The sequence below is a fragment of the Arvicola amphibius genome, chromosome 5 (genome assembly GCF_903992535.2).
Source record: "Arvicola amphibius chromosome 5, mArvAmp1.2, whole genome shotgun sequence".
Taxonomy (NCBI): Eukaryota; Metazoa; Chordata; class Mammalia; order Rodentia; family Cricetidae; genus Arvicola; species Arvicola amphibius.
In genome coordinates, this window is record NC_052051.1 from 24,025,048 (window position 1) to 24,044,846 (window position 19,799).

Sequence of the window (19,799 nt, forward strand, 5' to 3'; positions counted from 1 at the left end):
CAAATCAAAATTACTCTGAGATACCATCTTACACCTGTCAGTATGGCTAAGATCAAAAACACTGGTGACAACTTATGCTAGAGAGGTTGTGGGGAAAAGGGAACACTTCTGCATTGCTAGTGGGAATGCAAGCTGGTACAGCCACTTTGAAAATAAGTATGGTGGTTTCTCAGAAAGTAGGGAATCAGTCTACCTCAAGACCCAGTGATACCCCTCTGGGCATATACTCAAAAGATGCTCAATCATACCACAAGGACACCTGCTCAACAATGTTCATAGCAGCATTATTCTTAATTGCCAGAACCTGGAAACAACCTAGATGCCTTTCAACTGAAGAATGGATAAAAGAAAATGTGGTATAGCTACACAATAGAGTATTACTCAGCGGTTAAAAAAAGTGACATCATGAAATTTTCAGACAGATAGATGTAACTGGAAAAAATAAACCTGAGTGAGGTAACCCAGACCCAGAAAGACAAACATGGTATGTACTCACTCATAAGTGAGTACTCAATGTAAAGTAAAGGATAACAAGACTACAATTCACAGCTCTAGAGAAACAGGTAACAAGGAGGACCCTAAGAGGGATACATGGTAAAATATCTTTGTGTAACTCTAACCAAACATGTGGAAGACCTGTATGACAAGAACTTTAAATCTTTGAAGAAAGAAATTGAAGAAGACACCAGAAAATGGAAAGATCTCTCATGCTCTTGGGTAGGTAGTAAAAATGGCAATCTTGCCAAAAGCAATCTACATATTCAATGAAATGATCATCAAAATGCCAACAAAATTCTTTACAGATCTCAAAAAAATAATACTCAACTTCATATGGAAAAACAAAAATCCCAGGATAGCCAAAACAATCCTGTACAATAAAAGAACCCCTGACTTCAAATTCTACTGCAGAGCTGCAATAATGAAAACAGCCTATTATTGGCATAAAAATAGATAGGAGGACCAATGGAACCTAATTGAAGACCCAGATATCAATCCACACACCTATGGACACCTGATTTTTGACAAAGAAGCTAAAAATATAAAATGGAAAAAAAGAAAGCATATTCAACAAATGGTGCTGGCATAACTGGATCAACATGTAGAAGAATGAAAATAGATCCATATCTATTGCCATGCACAAAACTCAAGTCCAAATAGATCAAAGACCTCACCATAAAACCAACCACACTGAACCTCATAGAAGACAAAGAGGGAAGTACTCTTGAACACATTGGCACAGTGATGTGGGATTCCCCTCTGTATGCTGTGACTACCATTGGTTAATAAAAAAATAAAAATCTGTCTTGGGCCTGGCAGGGCAGAATAGAGTTAGGTGGGGAAACTAAACTGAATGCTGGGAGGAAGAAGGCAGAGTCAGGGAGAGGCCATGTAGCTGCCACTGGGAACAGACATGCCGGAAGCTTGCTGGTAAGCCACAGCCATGTGGCGATACATAGATTGATAGAAATGGGTTAAATTAAGATGTATTAGCCAGTAAGAAGCTAGAGCTAATGGGCCAAACAGTGGTTTAATTAATACAGTTTCTGTGTGGTTATTTTGGGGCTGAGCAGCTGGGAACAAACAAGTGGCTTCCTACTACAGCACGGGAGACCACTTCCTAAATATAACCCCAGTACCACAGACATTGAGAGAAACAATTAATAAAAGGGACCTCCTGAAACTGAGAAGCTTCTGTAAAGCAAAGAACACAGTCAATAAGACAAAATGGCAGCCCACTCAATGGAAAAGATCTTTACCAACCCCACATCAGACAAAGGACTGATCTCCAAAATATATAAAGAACTCAAAAAAATTAGACATCAAAATTCTAAATAAGCCAATTAAAAATGGGGTATAGAACTAAACAGAATTAACAGAAGAATCTCAAATGACCTAAAGACACTTAAGGAAATAGTCTGCCCCCCCCTCTCTCCTTAGCTGTCCTGGAACTCACTCTATAGTTCAGGCTGGCCTCAAACTCACAGAGCTCTGCCTGCTTCTGCCTCCCGAGTGCTGGGATTAAAGGCGTGCACCACCACCGCCCGGCAGCCTGCATCACTCTCAACACTACTGCCTTTCGAGTTTCTGTCAGAACTCTGCTTACAGCATTTGACCGCCTTTCTAGTCCAAAGTTCCAAACTCATCCACATTCCTCCAAAAACCATTGTTTTAACTAGACAAAGATGTTTATGCCGTGGAATATTACTGTAACTATGTGAAGGTGCATTACGCTCGTTTCTGCTGCTTTTGTTAATAATGTAAAAAGGTCTTGCATTTATTTGTGCTACATTTGTTTAATTATGTAAAGATGTGGTGTATCTGTTTCACTTTGCCTGCCCAAGGCACCTGATTGGTCTAATAAAAAGCTGAACAGCCAATAGCTAATCAGGAGAGGGATAGGTGGGACTGGTGGGCAGAGAGAATAAATAGGAGGAGAAATCTAACCTCGAAGGAGAAGAGAAGGAGGAAAAAGAGAGGAATAAGCCAGGCAGCTGCCAGGCAGCCAGACACAAGAAGCACTGAAAGTATAAAAGAAAAGAAAGGTAAAAAGCCTGAAGGCAAAAAATAGATAAAAAGAAACAGATTAAAATAACAGTTACAATAAGGCCAACCATTCATAACTAATAAGAAGTCTCTGTATCTTGATTTGAGAGCTGGTTGGTGACCCCAAACAAAAAACCTGCTATAAAAACATGGCTATGTCTTCACAGTGGTACCCCACTTCCTGTTGCCAACTTCTGTATAAGTTACTTTCTATTGCTGTGATAAAAACACCATGACCAAAAGCAGCTTTTATAGAAGAGTTTATTTTGGCTTACTGTTCCAGAGAGGGAGTCCAGAATGAACTGGAGAGTCCAATTATCCTGTAGTGGCTCAGTCTTTGAAGCTGGGTATCACAGGAGTCCTAATCTGACATTGAAGGCCTGGAGGATTCCTAAATAGCTGCTGATCTGCAGTCTGTATTGGAAACCCAAGGAAGTAGGTTCTAGAATTGGGGAAGGAATACCCCAGCAACAGGATAAACAGAAACAGTCATCAAAAGTCTCCTAACCAGGGTGCTGGAGAGATGGCTCAAAGGGTAAGAGCACTGGCTGCTCTTCCAGAGGTCCCTAGTTCAATTTCCAGCAACTGAATGGTGGCTCACAACCATCTGTAATGTAATGAGACCTGGTGCCTTTCTTTCCAGCAGTACATTGTATGCTTAATAAATAAATCTTTTTTAAAAAAAGTCTTCCAACCAAAAAAAGCCCAGGACCAGATGGTTTCAGCTCAGAATTCTACAAGATTTTCAAAGAAGAACTAATACCAATACTCCTCAAATTATTTCATACAATAGAAACAGAAGGAACATTGCCAAACTCTTTATGGGGCTACAATTACCCTGATACCCAAACCACAGAAAGACATTACTAAGAAAGAGAATGGACCGTAGCTCAAGATGACTTTGGGTTGTCATTCAAAGTCTAAGGGCCATGAAAATGGGTGGGCACAAACCAAACCCCTACATTGTCACGTGGAGTAGGAGGCCCAAGTGAGGGGCTTTAAGCCCAATGGGTTAGTGGTTGACCAGTACTGGGCCTTTTTTTATTTTTTGGTTTTTCGAGACAGGGTTTCTCTGCAGCTTTAGAGCCTATCCTGGAGCTAGCTCTTGTAGACCAGGCTGGTCTCGAACTCACAGAGATCCGCCTGCCTCTGCCTCCCGAGTGCTGGGTTAAAGGCATGCATCACCACCGCCCGGCTACTGGGCCTTTTTTTAAGTGGGGCAATCTCTACCGAGTGATTGCACACTCATGGAGGCGTGGCCAGATGTGTGGGAAGAACCTGCCGTTTGATGTTCCAGTGATTTTAAGTTGGAAAAGCGACCACATAGAAGAAGAGTTAGAAGATACAGGATCCCTAGCAGTCCTCAGCTGAAAGGGATGGCCTGCTGAGTTCACGACATCAAATGTTATCATTTATCAATGCTGGTGACCTGAGACTGATCCCTTGAGGGGCAGTGGTGGGTCACCTTGGTGGGTCCTCTGGTGGGTAGCCTGAGGCCCCACAGGAGACAGACAGATAGATGGGGTATAGAGTTTATTTAGTGGGTTATGGAGGGGGAAGGGAAGGGAGAGAAGTGGAGGAGGAAAAAGAAAGAGGCAGAAACTGCCTCTCCAGAAGATGGAGAGAGAGAGAGAGAGAGAGAGAGAGAGAGAGAGAGACAGGGAGGTAGAGAGGGAGGGAGGGAGGGAGGGAGAGGGGGGGGGACTGGGGAGGAGGCCTCAGCAAAGGGGAGGGGGGAGTTGGGAGTGGGTGAAGCTTGTCTCTTAAAGGGACAGGATACCCAGGTAACAGACCATGCCAGCAGATTACAACACAGTCCCCGTGATCTGTGTGGAGGGGTGAGTGTCAGGGTCAGTCCAGGTGAAAGCAAAGATATTTTGAGACTGTGTATGAGAGGTAAAGAGAAGAAAGTGTCTTTGAGATTCAGAACTAAGAGATGGAAGGTCCCTGAAGGGATAGTGGAAAGAAGGGTGTAGGGATTAGGCACCACAGGATGGAGGGGGACCACTGCAGAGTTAATGAGCTGGAACTCTTGAGCCAGGCGGTAGGTCCTGTTAGGTTTCTTAACTGCAAGTATAGGGGTGTTAAAAGAAGAAGGGTAGGACAAAGTAGTTTTTTTGTTAGAAGGTCAGAGATGATAGGTTTAAGTCCCCTATGGCTCTGGAGTGAGAGTGGGCACTGGGCTTGGGTAATGAACCGGGCAGGATTCTGTAATTGAATGACAATGGGGAAATGGTGTCTAGCAACAGAGGGGTTTTGGGTGTTCCAGACATGGGGGTCCACCTGGGAGGCTGGTAGAGAAAATGACATGTTGGAACCAGAGAGGGGCTGCTGGTGGGACTAAAAGATCCCTTCCCAGAAAGGGCACAACCAAAAATGAATGAGTGAGGAGAAAGCCCTTGAAAATGCAATTGAGTGGTGGAGTCTGATGAAGTGGGTAAGGCTGTCCCCATTCCCCGACAATAGGGACATGAGGAGAGGTAGGTCCTCAAAACTCCCTCAGGACAGAGTAGGTGACCCCAGTGTCCAAGAGAAAGGAGATGGACCACCCTGATACCATGCTGATTACCCGGGGCTCCCTGTCAGAGATGAGAGAGGTTGGGCCGAGAGAGCCCAGGTCGCCTCAGTAGTCCATGGCTAGGCCTAAAAGGTTGGCTTGAGGGTGGTCTGTGTTTGATGTCTCTATGTCACAAGCTGCACAGGGACAGTCAACAGACCAATGCCCCTCTTGGTAGCACTTTGGTCTGGGTGACCTGCAGTGATTAGGGCAAGCTCGGGCCCAGTGACTCTCCTGACCATCTTTGAAGCAGGGACCCAGTGATACTTTAGCCCCAGGGGGCAGGGGAGCCCTGGCAGTCGCTGAGGTCAGTCGGATGGCCTTGGCCAGCATTTGGTAATTTTGTTTATGGGTTTTTTCATCTCTCCCATGTTACACCTTGAAAGCTGGCACTAAGACTTCGGCCTGTGGGGGTAGGGGCCCTCTCTCCAGATGCTTAAGCTTGGCCCTCATGTCAGGGAGGCTCTGAGAGATGAAACAGGTCATAAGGAGTTGTCTGCCTTCTGGGTTTTCAGGGTCTGGATCTGTGTACTGTAAGATGGACTCTGTGAGGTGTTGTAAGAACTGAGACAGATTTTCCTGTCTTTCCCGGATGATTTCTTGGAGTTTTTCCATAGTTAACTGGTTTGAGTACCCTTATGGAGACCTGCTAGGAGGCAGGTTGTAAACTGATCTCTAGCTAGAGTGTCCCCTGGGGTATTATAAACCTATCAAGGGCCACAGTCGGGGACTGCCTACATTAGTTTGATGAATCTCGTCTGCACATTCTCTGGCCTGTACCCAAACTTGCCTGCATTCATCAGGAAGTAGGATACACACACACACACACACACACACACACACACACACCTGATGGGATGTGAGGTTATACAATTGAGTTATATATTGAAATTCTTTAATGAAAGATGTATGATTAGATGCATAGGAGCCCAGATTTTTCTCTATCTGAGAGAGTTTACTCAATGAGAAGGGGACCTTAACTAGTTCATTCACTCTGGCAACCTCTCGCAAAGGGAGAATGGTAGCCGGGTTGGAATGGGTGGAGAGGGATAGATGGGGTCTCATGGCGGCATGAGGATGACTAACAGGAGTGGTGAAAGTGGCACGAGAATCAGATGGCTAGAACGGCCCATTGCTGGAGAGGAGGAAGAGGGAGAGGAGCTGAAGGAGGAGCAGATGCATGTTGAGGACAGAATAGTGGGGGTTCGTTAGCAGGGTTCAGATTAGTGGAGGGTTCTTTTGGCTCAGATTGCATAGCTAGGAAGAAGTGAGTGGGTGAGCAGGAAGCACAGGGAGAGGGTTTGGAGCTGAGGCAGAAGAAGGTTTGTACATAAGTAACTTCTTTCATCTACCCATCTACTGGCAGAAGTTGGAATGAGCCCACAAAATATTGGGTTCAAACCGCCATTAGGTGGCCATTTTGACTGGCTATCTAAGTGGTATTTGGGCCATGTCTGCATACAAAGTGGATGAATTTAGAAGCCTTTAAAACGCACGTTAAACATGGAGGTTTGAGGTTTTCTAAAAGACATCCCAGAGGAGATGTTGACCTTATCTTGATAGGTGGCTTACCCATGAGTGAGGCAGAGAAATAAGATTCCACGCCTTGGAATTTTTAGTGTTCCAGTTAAGTGAGGATCAATTGAGAAGGCACAAGCTGCTCAATTATTCATCAAACACAGGTCAAGCACCAGGGCTCTGAGTCCTAAAGACATGTGGGTCCAAGAGATGCATGGGTTGTCTGCTATCAGACAGGGAGGGCTGAGATGTGAGAAACCATGCTCGAAAACGAGGGCTCACTTGTGGATAATAGCCAGAGGTGCAGGTCGGCAAAGGGGCCAGGTGTAGCTTGAAGATAGTGGCTGGGTTTTCTCCACTTCCAAGGACACAGTGGGGTGCTGGATGATCAATGGTCATTCCCAAGGGTACAGGAAAGAAAGATTCACCAATTGCAGCCACTTCCCAATAGAAGTAGGTGGGAACAAGGCTTTCCCACTTGAGTCTTTGTGAGGCGCGCCAGATCTAAAGTAAAACAGGAAAGTAAGGGGAGAAGAATTTGATCTTTGTCACGATTGTCCCCAGAGTGCTGGAGAACAGTGGATTTTGTTGTCTCATATTATTGTTCAGCCCCAAGTTTGCACACTCATGAAGATGTACCAGAATTGAGACACGAGTCATCTTTTACTTTTGCATGAAGAGACTGTTTATTAAGGAGTTGATTACAAAACGCCCAGGTCCTTGAACTGCTCTTCTTTCCCTTGTCAGTCAGGGCAGAGGATCCTGAGCGGGCTGAGGGACTACTGCTACTGTCCTTAATCATAGGTGGGGCTTCAGAGTTGCATGGAAAAATCCACAGAGGGGTTCGCTGTCATTCAGTACTTTGCCTGGCTTCAGCAGTGCTGGGTTCAGTTTGCTGCCTGAAGGTCACTCTAAGGGGAGAGAAAGACAGCAGTTAAAGACAGCCTTTGACCCCAGTAGTTGACTTCAGCATGGTGAGTGCTAACCCACACCCCACCAGATCCCATAGCACTGCTTCAGGCATGGGATAAAACACCTGGACTGAGCACCCCAGAGAGTTCAGACTATGAGAGAAGGAATTTGGAGGTGAAGCTTCTGGAAGGGGGGTGGCAGGAGGAAATCCATACAGATGCATTTGGGGTTCACCCAGAGACAGCAGGTGTAGTGTATCGACTCTGGGGTCACAGGTTCCTGAGTGAAGCACCTGCTGACCCTGGCACAATGCTGGCTGTCAGTAACTAGACTTTCACTGTTATCACATAACCTGGAGTGGGCTGTGTTTCATGTCCCTGTAGTTATGGCTTAGATGTCATCCATCTGATCTGTTTGCCTGATGAAGGCTGACTTGTGTAAGGTTCTCTGACCCCTGATAGAGTCAGTACGAAAAACTGAGAGCATGATGAACCACCCTGAGACAATGCTGACTCTGCCATTTGGACCCTCTAGGAATTGCACTGGGCCCAGATGCAGGAAAGGATGGGGTCAGGTGCAGCTTAAAGTTTGAGTCATATGAGAGAAGCTGATGTTTTCTGTGTCAAATTTCATACTGATTGCACAGGCAGAGGATGAAAATATGTAAGGTCCTGCATTTGAGGAAAAATCAAGCAAAGCAAAGCAGAGAAGCAAGGAAAAGAATTGTATTTCAGTTTCTTACCGATTTCAGCGGTATGACATCGGCATTCAATAAGGCAAATGAAGACACTCCTTCTGGAACATTCATTTGTTTATACAGTTCTGAAATGGGGAAGTACCATCTTGTGACAAGAGTTAAAGGAAATGGTAACCTGGGTGGCTCTTTTGACCACAGTCACACGTGGGATCTCTGACGTGTTTGTGGCCCTAGGAAAGTCACTGCCACACACATTCAGCATGGTGTCATGAATATGTCCACCCCAGCCTGTAGGATGGAAGCAAGGTATGGTGTAGGGGAAGAAAGGCCCCCAAAGCAGGTGGGGACCTGGTGGTCTAACACTGATGAGAAGCGATGCTCTGCCTCACTGCAGTACCTGGCTGGAGGTTGTATGTGCATTTGCTGACCAGTATACTATTTACAACCACAGTAGAGCTAACCAGGAATGTGCATACCTGGCACGTGGCACCACCATCATTGTTGTCTAAAAAGGTTATGATATAACCTTCAACAGTCAGAACCCTAATGTCTATAGTGCTGAGTGACCCAGGTCCACTGTTCATTTGTATGCCCTGGTGGTCTTGGTCCCAAGGCATCTGTGAACAAGACTTCCTGGGAGCTGCAGAGCAGGCAATTTGATCTCTTTTCTCTTTGTAGCGTTAGCTGCTATCATTGATGACAGAGAAAGTGATGTGTAACCTGTCAGATGACAGGATGGCCCTGTGCTTGGTGCTTTAGTGTCACACATGTATATCTATGCCAGATGCCAGAGTTATTAATTCCACATACCATTGAAGACAGACCAGGACTTCTTCATGACTTCAGACAAAATGCCTTCCACCTGTTCATTCTGCAAGACACAGGAAGACATTTTCAGTAGAGCCTTGCAGGCTTCTGCTTGTCCTCAGGGCCTAGGACCTTAGCACAGGCTGCAGGTTCCTGTGGGATTTCTCTATTTCATGGGTCTGTCATGTGTCAAGTTGGAATGTAGAGATGGATCTCAATGTATCCTTAGTACTCCTGTGTTTGGGAGTTCGGGGACCCCTTTTTTGTTTGTTCCCCTTGTGGTTCCATGAACAGAGGTATTGTCCTGTGCACTGGCACCTTGCTACTGTTACAGCAGGTGACTTTGGAACTTCAGGAACAACTTGGAGTCCAAAGGTGGGAGGCCTGGCAGTTGTTGGCCACTGAGTCTGTTGTGATGTGGTTCAAGATGTTTAACTCTATCCCTGACATGGTGCTCCCTTCTTTTTCTCGTGACCCTCCTCTTAGATCATATGGGGTTCATCCCTGTCATGGTGCACCCTTCTCTGTGCGAAGTCAGGCTTCTGCAGAACTGGGTTGGGGTGCCACTCTAACAGAACCCCAGTGTGTGCACTCAGAGAAAACTCCTTAAACTCTGCCCTCTAACATCCAGGGGCAACTCTTAGCATTAATGACTGTATTTGGGTGTCTCTATATGGTTGGGGTTCAATCCTACTCAGTGTTTTTCACTGAGCCCACAGCCAGGAATATCCTGTTGTTTCCCGGCTAAGTAGAGACATAGGGATTGCTAGCCTTGGAATGTTCCCTGAGTCTGCTGCTTCACTGACTCTCCATATCTTGGGCTGCTAAAAGGACACATTTTCCAATTCCATTTCTGGGCACCCACTGTGGGCCTCTCTCCAGCATGTGGCACCAGACTTTCAGTATCTTGTTTCCTTTTTATGTGTTTATATATATGCTCCTTGCACACCCACCCCCACATATGTCAGTGTGAGCATGGGCAGCTGTGGTTTAAGAGTTCTCCAGAGAGCTAGTTAGGAGCCTGTGTTTCTGTTCCACATTAAGTTTGCATTCTATTCCCCATGGGCCTCTTTTCCCCCACTCCTGAGTCACTGTGTGTCCAGCATCGACATGATTTCTTAACTATCATGGGTCAGTATAAAAGGACACATCAACTTACAGCCTCAGGTGGCTCCACTCTGTGATCAGACCTGTCAGCCGCAAAGAACAGAGAAATGTTAGGCTCATGGGAACAGTACTACTCATGTTTAGAGTTCAAGTCTTATCTCAGTTGGTTTGGAATAAGTCATCTGTAGGCAGGAGCTACTGAGCAGAACAGACATATGACAAAGAGCACAGAAGCCACAATTCCTGAGTCCCTGTAATGATTCAGTTATCTGCCCAGACCCCATCATGTCTCTGTGTTTACAGGGTCTTTACAGTCTCTGAAGTCTGTGCAGTTGCACCTTGTAGTACCTTGTGAGTTTGATGTCTGGTACCAGTTTGGATTTTGAAATCTTGCTGTTATGGCTGATGATTAATTGCTGAAATGACACAAGGGAGCATGAGTGAGACATGGGTCCGTGGCCTTTCCATCCTCTATGAGGACACCAGGCTGAATGGGCCTCAGGGTTTTGGGAAGCGTTCATTCCATGTCCAAGTCCTTGGCCTTATTCCAACTCACGAACCCTCATTTCTCGGCACTCACCGTTTTCCCAGTGGCAAAGTCCTCGCCATCCTTCGTTATTTTCACCTCATAAAAGACTCTGAGGAGTTTGTCTTTCTGGAAGGTATAGGCTATTTTGGTGATGTTGGCTTCCAGGTCATTCATCTGTTGTGAAGAAGACTTTAGTTAGTTTGGGGAAGAGGATGGAGGTGCTGTATCATGAGCTAGCATGTGCTCTTCAGTCTTGGTTGAGATACTGAGTTTGATACTCTAGGCTTGGTCTCCCAGCTGGGGGCTGGTGCAACTGAGAAGAAGAAATGACAGGGACATTCCCAGCCCTTGCTCTGTTTAGTTCAGTGGATGGATGTTGAGGCGGAACCCTTGTGAAATGTCGTTTTCTATCAAGTCTTTCAAAGTAGCAGTGCACGTCTCTGCCCTTGTGTCCTGGAGGCTCTCTGCTGAAGGCTTATGGACTGTGTGGTGAAGATTCCTGTATGTTGCTTCACCTGATCATGGTTTATACAACTGTGAGCTCCTCTTACTGCAGTGACTTCCTTTCATCTTTAATGAGGTGGAAGTCATTTTAAAGTACCCTGGTATAGGTCAGCCTGGTGCCCTTGTTGCTACTGTGACTTGGTCTGTCTCTGAGTCTTTGAGGGTATCAGTAAAATGAAGAAGAGTTCTTACATTGAGTTGTATTATGATAATTACTTGTCATTAATTATATGACTTTGTGTGCTTGGCATGTGGATGAAATACTTATAATGTTAACCTTTACCCCCTTGCCTGATTCTGATACCTTACTGATGATATCAACGGCCCTTTTAGTATACTAAGGATGATGTGTGTCCTGTGGCATTGGTCTTACCCATCTCGGCAAGAGCTTCCAGATCTATACCAGGCAGTGGTGGAACATGCCTTTAATCCTAGCACTTCAGAGGCAGAGGCAGGTTGACTTTGTTAGTTTAAGGCCAGCCTGGTCTACAGAGCTAGTCCAGTATACCCAGGGCTACACAAAGAAACCGTGTTTCAACCCCCCCACCTCCGAAAAACCTTCAGATCTCATTTACATCTCTACTTTCTCCCTCAGAAGTGACAGTCTCAGCTCATGTCCAGAGTGGCGCAGACCTGGGGCTGATGAAGGACACTCACCTTGACAGAGCTCTGCTTGGCCACATAAACTAGAAGTGTCTTCAGCATTGAAGTGGACATAGTTACAGAAATGGTGGCGTTTCTGGGATCTGGAGGCAGTCGACTTCCAGGCACGGGCACGGTTCTTTTGCCAATGTTGGCTTCAGCCTACGGAGAGGAAATTAGAGACTATCTGTGTGAGCTCAGGAGACTAGAAGGAGAGGGAAGGCCTGTGACTCGGCTCTGACAGGGCAGGGTGAAGTGGCCTCAGCTCCAGTGGCAGGGTAGCAGGGCTCAGGGCGGCCAGGCTTTCCTGAGCAACCATGACTCCTCACCTGAGGCCAAGTCGACCTTTTATGACAGCCTTCATGAGGACGTGTGTGTTTACTGGTTGCTTCCTGTCCTTGTCACAGTCTACAGAACTGAGGGCTGGTCTCCCTCCATGTCCCCTCCTTCCTTTCTTCCCTTCCCACTTCCCTCCCTCCCTTGTACCATAAACCATGATATGGAGGAATAAATTCTTAGATTAAGGCCATTCTTGAGTATTTTCTTGGTCTGTCTGTTTCATTCTCTTTTTGTATGCATTCTCCCCTCCTATTTCTGAGCTATAATCTCTTTCTGGAAGGGATATTGGAACATTCAGAGGTGAAATAGAAAAGAGAGGGTTTTAACTAACGTCATTGTCCTGTGCATATGCCCTTTAGTTTTTGGGGGTGTTTTTGCCTTTAAGGTGATTCATACTATTTATTTATACTAGTTATATTCATAAATCATGGTTCTGTTTCCACATGTGACATGTGTAGAAGAATCTGACCCTTGGCTTGGCTATGTCCTTTGTGTGTGTTGTAGGTCGTTGATGAATGTCCTCCTGAATGTGCATGGATTTGTGTTTCAGCATCTGAGAGCAGTTTTGTTGATGGATTTGCAGAAGAGAAGCTGAGCCAACTCTGTCTCCTTTCTTCTGTTCTGTTTTGCCTTCCTGGTTGGGTAGCAGGTGGTTGGAAGGAGCTGGCCCTTTTTGTTTTGTTGTGTATAACCCCCTGAGACTGGAGACCTGAGCTGGGCGAAGTTTTGGTTTTCTCTGTTGGGGTTCTCACAGGCCATGTGCTATGGGTTTGACTGAGAATAATGCTAGCCTGTGCATGCCCTGATGAGTCCTCAGGAGACTGATCCCAGGAAAGCTTGAGGGGTGAGAAAAGAGCCGATCATTATTTTACTGTCCTGACTTTTTGATCTCTTTGTGAGCTCAGGTAGGCTTTCAGCCTTCATCCAGTTATTGCAATGACAGCAAATACTTACACAGTAGAAGATGGAAAGTCCTTTGGGAGATATCCTGGCACTTTGAGTCTGGTACTTGAATAAGCCAGTAGCTGTGGAGGAGAGGAGGGGGAGGAATGGAGAGAGTTCAGATGGCCATTGACGGCTGCTGTGCCTTAAATGCAGCTCTGGTCTCTCCCCCCCCCCCCCGCAGATGGACATTTGATTCTGTCTGCCTTCCATGCACAAGGTGTTGTCTTGGATGCCTTCTACATCCTAAAGGATGCTATGCGCTTGTGGTTACCCACAAGGATTTAGATTTTTTTAACCTGATGTATCAAAATCTTCTTGAAAAAGGAAATACTTTCTATCTAGACCATGCATTTTGTCTACCCTGCGCCTTGAGAAATAAGCTAATTTTCCTACTTCACCTCTCTGTGTGGTTCAACCAAACATGTCCTCCCACCTTGGCTGTTGGCATGTTTATAGGGATATTGTGAGATTTCCTGATCCCAGGACTCCAAAGATGAGGACCTGGGACTGCTCTTGATTCAGAATCTTTGCAGTATTGGTTTGAAAATTGTTTGGGTTGGGAGCTCTATGCAGATGCCCCAGAGGCACTGTGTCCTTTCTCTTCCATGTGCCAGAAGCCAAGTACCTTCAGAGAAAGGTCTGCTGGGCCATTCTCCTTCGTAAGTGTGCTGAGTAGGTTGTGTGAGCCCCTGTATTTTTGGATTCTGGTATCCCGGAGCCCATCCTCTGTAGTATGCCACCCTGTGAAATCCCCCAAGGTCCCGGGGGCACCTCAGTGTACTGGCAATATCCCACCACGGAAGTACTCACCGTTCTTGCACTCATTAAAGTTCGTGAGAACGATGGCGCAGGAGTTGGAATTCTCCAGCTGTGAAGTCAGCACAGGTTAGCGTAGCTGAGGGAGCACCAGTCGCCTGTCTTCTCATCCTACCTCCTCCCCATCTCCCCTGGCCTCCCTTTCCTGGGCCATTTCCCTGACCTCTATTGGACAGAAGTTATCCACTATACTCAATCTTGTGTTCTTTAGTTCTGCTGCTTGGTATACGTAGTGATATTTCATTGGTATTTTAATAAGTAAAGCATGTCTGGAGATCAGAGAGTGAAACTGCTTCCCTGGTCAGCCTTAAAGACCAGGCAGTGCTGACACACACCTTGAATCCCAGTAGCCACTCTAATTGCCACAGAAACCAGGCAGTAGTGTGCACACTTTTAATGCCAGCACTAGAGAGGAATATGAAGCAGGAGGAGACAGCTCTCAGGTCAGTCTCATTGCGAGATTCCTGGAGGAAGGATCTCCATTGCAGACTGATGTAGAGGTAAGTTCCAATTACTGGCTCTTTGCTTTTTCTGGTGTTCAGGTTGAGCCCCAGTATCTATCTCTGGGTTTTTATTAATTATACCACAGGCTTATGGTCCAGAGGAGCTGCTTGTCCATGGTGGCCCTTGTGTTCCAGAGGTCCCTGGCACTGTTCCTCAATCTGTCCCAGCAGCTGGGCATTTACAAATCTGCAAGTTTCTCTCCTCCTTCCCAGGGATCAGGTCTGTGCGGGAGCCCCACCCCTTCCCTGACTTACATTCTCATTCATTTCTGCTGTCAGCAGTACCGGGACGATCTCATTCAAGGGCAGAGGCACGGGGAGAGGCACAGTTCCTGTGACTCTGAAAGATATAATGCTGAGATAAGTGATCTTCATGTTCTGGGTTTGTCTGTGTCTTAGACACACCGACTCACTGATGAAGGCATCAGATGATGTCTGGCTTCTGAATGAGCGTGTGGGTCCTGAGCTCTTGTCTTGGTCTTTAGTGTTTAAGGAGCATGTAAAGTCACAGGACACCTGGCCCAGAGGTCCCCTTGGATGAATTCACCCTTCAGACACTGGAGCACTTTGTCCAGAGAGCTTTCTGTTGTCTTGGTGTAGCTATAGATCTGAATTCACAGCTTTCTACGTTCTAGTTAGAGAGACTATAATCACTCCTACCTAGGCCATAACAGAGGGAAGGAAGGAATGTCAAAGGTGGGTATGGGCACGTGAGAAGCATTTCTATTTTTCTAGTGTGTGCCTAGTCAGAAGGGCCTTGGACCCTGTTGCTGTTCCAGGAGAACAGCCATAGGCAGCTGGCCCACAGAAGTGGTAGAGAGATTTTTACTGTGTGACCTTGTGGTTCCTTTTTCCATTTTGACTCAGGTCCGTGTACTGTTTAGGGAAATAGAGGAAGCGTCACTTAAATAGAGCCAGCAGGAAAGATATAAGGTAGGCGTGAGAAGGCTGTTCTTAGCTACAGAGGAACTCTGGTCGTCAGCTCTCCTGGCATTTCCTGACTGTCCTGTGTACCTGTGGTGGACCAATCTCCTCTGAGGCAGCGGCTGGGCCCCTCTGGTACCTTTCTGCATTGATCGAGTAGAAAGAAAGCAGGTTTTACGTACGTCTCTATTAACTGAATGTTGACTTCGTTGACCTGGAATTGGGTGTCGTGGATGTCAAGGTTGACACACTGGGTGTTGTTGGAGGAAACAGCAGCTTTCATGGTCACATCCATTGCAGTTTGAAACTGCAGTAAGCTGATGACAGGTCCAAGTACGCTGTGGAGAGGATGTGCAGGGGAATGATGTACTGCCTGGGGTGAGGCTCCAGCATAGGGACGGGCATTTGGGAATCAGCCTTGGGCTTTGGGGAAGGTTGTTGTCTAGAGGGGAGGACTGTGTTCCCAGTCCACGTGCTCTATGTCCTCAGTCCCATGCCAGAGAGTGAAGAGGTTGGCCATTTTCGGTAGTTAGTCAATATTTGACAGATAATTGCCTTATGTAGTCTTGAGGAGGTCACCTGTTGTTGGTGGCAGAACCTACTAGTCTTGTACTTATGTCTTCCAGTTGTGTTAAGTACATAAGAAAAGCCTAGTTGGAGACAGCTTGGGCTTCTTAACATAGGAAGTTCCAGACAAGGCAAATTTTGTGTATGTGCGTGTGTGTGTGTGTTTGTGTGTGTGTGTGTGTGTATTTTTCAGAGGCAGGCTTGCTGGAAAATAGGTGACTGTCCTTTTTCTATGTACGTGTTGCTGTCATCTGGCTCTAGGGTAGGGACCTCATATCCTAATACTTGGTGACCCGGCAGTCGTTTGGGAACAGGCTCACCCTTTTCCACCTATGTTGGCCGTGACTGCCGAGTGGACTTGGATCTCATCCGCTGCCATGGTTATGTCCATGCTGTCCACGGTTACGTCATCAACCTTGAAGCTGCAGAATGACAACACAGACTCAGTTCTCCTCCTGGAACCAGCCTGGCCCCCATGAGAAACCCCGTGAGGTCGCCCGTTCAGCACCACCTGCACTCTGGCTGCCGAGCTCCCCTTCCCACCCAGTGGTTTAAGCTCAAGACTTCCTGGTCATGTTTTGCAGCTATTCCAGCAGGAATAAGTATGTCCCTGTATGAAAGGGTGGCTGTCCCCAGGGTTGCTGTAGGGTGAGCGTCAGCGTTCCCAGTGAGCAGTTGTTTGTCCAGAAACCCAGAGAATTGTGAAGGAAGCACTTACTCGAGCAGAAGGTCTTGGACCTTGACCTTGAGCAGATCTGAAAGTGGGTCTTTGATGCCTTCTGGGAGTATTTCATTCACCTTGGCCTCTACAGAGTCTCTTAGGTTGTCTACATTTCCAATCATGTCGTCCAATGGCTTCTTGAGATCGGAGAGCACGTCTCCATTCAGAAGTCCTTTCCCAGGGCCCTTGTCTCCACCGAGGTTTAGTAAGCTGCCCAGGCCACCACCGCCCCCTGGGAGTAGCTGGCCAAGGCCTCCAGCGGCCTTGGGCCCTGAAGAGGGCTTTGAGGGATCCTCATTCCCTGCTTTGCCTAGGATTCCATCTAGGCCGAGACCGCCTGCCCCTTTTAGGAGGGAGGTGGGATCCAAGAGTGAGAGCAGGTCAGAGCTGTCCACCGTGGCTATCACTGTCCCAAGCACACCTGCCATGTTAACGTCATCACACTTGACAATGTCCTCGATCTGTGGGGGCAGAGCGTCCATGAGATCTGAAAAAGATCAAGAGACAGTCCTGCTGTGGGGTTTCTGTTCAGCTCATCCCTAGCAGCCTCCTTTTGGAAGATGGTATATTGAAATATGGGGCCCATAGGAACTCTGAATTCTGCCTTCCAATTTGAGTGCTTCCCCTGCCCTAGTTAAGAATAGTTGTCTGTCAGATAGGTCCACATTTCTTGTTGCCCACAGTTCCCGTTAGTCCTCATGGAGCTAAATATTGATGGGATCATTTGCGTCAACGATAAATGGGTTGGAGTGAATTTGGAACCTCATATATGTTTGTTATAATACGTGTCATTTGTCTTGTTTCTTTCTTTTCTTTTATTTAAAAAAATCACAAACACTCACACATACACACACACATGGTGTCTTCTGGACTGGTCCTGTTAGGGCCTGAACCATTAGACCAGCTTTATTTTTTCCCCTTTTGTGTATTCCTCAATATCAGCTCTGTTCTTTAGATTCTTCATGGTTCCCTTCTCTCTATTCTCTGTATTTGTTTGAGGTTTGTGATTGGATGTGGTGCATGGCTTCCAGATGACGGATACAGGCTATGGTTGCTGATATCCATGTAAGGTAGAAGGACTACAGAAGTAGGGGGTGGAAGGACTACAGAAGTAGGGTAGTAAAGAGACAAGCACAGTCACTCTTTCTTTCTAGGCTTTTATGCCCCACACTCCTCTGCCCTTTGACTCATTTTCATTTCATTGTCTTTGCAGGGTATTGTTTCTGGGATGTGCTATGTTGGGTGACTTTTGTATTTGCCCAAGGCTTGGGCACTGCTAGTCAGGGGCCTATCATATGCTTCCCTCCATCAGGTATAAATAGGAAGGGAGACATGGAATTCTGGGTAGTAGAGAGCAGGCTGAGAGTCATTCTGTGACCTGCAAAATATTCTAATCGCTAGACATGCCTGTCTTGCTAGCTCTTATAGGAAGAAATACATGTTGGTGAAGTATTGAATGTGTTCAGCCTTGCTAACTTCAGAGCTGAGACTGATTGAACCAAAGGGCACCTGACTCAGCAGAATTGTAGTTGAAGCAGTCCCCTGAAGCATCTCTTACAGCCTTGCTGGTCCTTCTTTGTTTTGCTCTGTGCCTAGTTTATTGGACTTATGGGGGGTGGTAGTTGGCCACTGTGACAGTTCAGTGGCTAATGGCCTTCATCTCCATCCTGTCATGCTCTGAGGCAGGCCTTTGCTAGACCATTGCTGCAGGGAACTTCCAAGTTCTACAAGGGTTTATTGTCCTACTTTAGTTTTCAAATTTATCCATTTCCTATTGATCAAACTGAATCACTTCTTTGTCATGGTTTTAAGTACCCAGGTTTCTGTACTCTCAGCCTTTGAGATTCCCAGGGAGTAGAATTCCTCATCTCATGGACCAGTGTGTACCTCAGAGAGGGAATGGAGGGGAAGTTTCATGAGAGCATGTGTGGTAAAGGGCTTCCCGGTAGATTCTTAATTTTCTGTTTCTTTTTTCTGGAAACCAGGCTGAGCGTTAATCATCTGTGGGAGTCTAGGTGAGGTTAGGACACAGTAAGGAGGAACCTTGAGGTGTGACAGAGTCTCTAGGTGGAAGAATCCAGTGGAAGGCTAATAGACAGACAGCCTTTGGGGTCAGACATTGATTTTGACCAGGGTAGGGCTGACCTGTTCTAAACTAGTACTGAAACCTTGCATGAAGTTCACTATCTCCCAGAGCTTTTGGATGAGCTGGAGTCAGCCCCTTGCTGTACCAGCCTTTCTAGGTTTGAACCACATTCCCTTCTCTCTCTAGGTACCAAGAAGATGTCCCAGGATTCTTGTGTTTGAAAACCACTTGTTCAGAAGGTTGACTGACCCTGCTCTGAGCTCAGAAATGATCAGGCTATGGGAGGTGTGGAGAAGAGCCAAGATGACAGCTGAGGTGAATCTTACTTACAGTCTTGGAGTTTGCCACTGGAGAGGAAGTATCTGGCTGCAGGTACACACTTGCCACCTTTCGAGAGAGCTGGACGAATTTTGGGAGCTGAGCCTTGCTTGTTGGAGGGATCTCTGAGGCGTGATAGTGTTGGCAGGTTAAGTGGGAGAGTGCTCACATTGGTCACAGAGACAGGGAGATTGATCACCCCTGGGGGTGCTTCCACTAGGTCAAGTGTTCCTGCGTGGATGCTCAACATGATGGCCAAGGCCCAGAGAACCCACATCATTGTGACTGAAACCTGCAGAAGAGAAATGGGTCACATATGTCAGTCACAATGGGCCTTCGAGCTGGCATGCAACTTTGTGTAGAGGATTCCCTGTCTTTGTTAGAGTGTGTTTTTCACATTACAGACACCTTAGGTTATCCTCTGTTTATGGGAATATGGTCTGATACATGTTAACATCCTGTGGAAGGAACTCCTTCCTCTATAGGTAACTGTGCTGTCAGGATTGGCTACATCATGTTAATGTTGTCTGAGCCCTGCCCTGAGCTCTGACTTCCTGGGCTCATATATATCATCCTCCTATATTGTGCAGTCACGTATCCTTGGTATTATCCCCAGTATGAATTTCTCTCCTCTTTTGTTTCTCAGTGCTGAGGTTGTACATAGGACTTGCCCATGTTATACAATTGCTCTATCACTGAGCTATGTCCTAGCCCCCTGGTCGTGTCCTAGTCCCTGTCTGTGAACATGTCAAGACCTTAGCTC

The 19,799-nt window shown here is 46.5% G+C and overlaps 1 protein-coding gene across 1 annotated transcript; it reads right to left on the reverse strand.

The window, feature by feature from the left end:
* Nucleotides 1-7,928: 7,928 nt before the first annotated feature.
* Nucleotides 7,929-19,313, reverse strand: LOC119815144 (vomeromodulin-like). Its single transcript, XM_042055125.1, has 14 exons — nucleotides 19,049-19,313; nucleotides 16,630-17,119; nucleotides 16,232-16,333; nucleotides 15,527-15,682; nucleotides 14,676-14,760; nucleotides 13,912-13,969; nucleotides 13,111-13,181; nucleotides 11,833-11,979; nucleotides 10,723-10,845; nucleotides 10,491-10,558; nucleotides 10,195-10,225; nucleotides 9,039-9,099; nucleotides 8,274-8,353; nucleotides 7,929-7,985 (listed from the first exon to the last, which is right to left on the reverse strand). Exons 1-14 carry the CDS (start codon nucleotides 19,311-19,313, stop codon nucleotides 7,929-7,931), a joined length of 1,794 nt encoding a protein of 597 aa, XP_041911059.1.
* Between the last annotated feature and the right edge of the window lie 486 nt (nucleotides 19,314-19,799).

Excerpts from the sequence above, each read along its gene's own strand:
- LOC119815144 (XM_042055125.1), bottom strand. The coding sequence starts at position 19,313 with ATGTGGGTTCTCTGGGCCTTGGCCATCATGTTGAGCATCCACGCAGGA. Across the intron at positions 15,683-16,231 it reads GCCAACATAGGTGGAAAAGG|CGTACTTGGACCTGTCATCA; the intron begins GTGAGCCTGTTC and ends TCCTCTCCACAG. Across the intron at positions 10,846-11,832 it reads CCAAGCAGAGCTCTGTCAAG|ATGAATGACCTGGAAGCCAA; the intron begins GTGAGTGTCCTT and ends TCTTCACAACAG.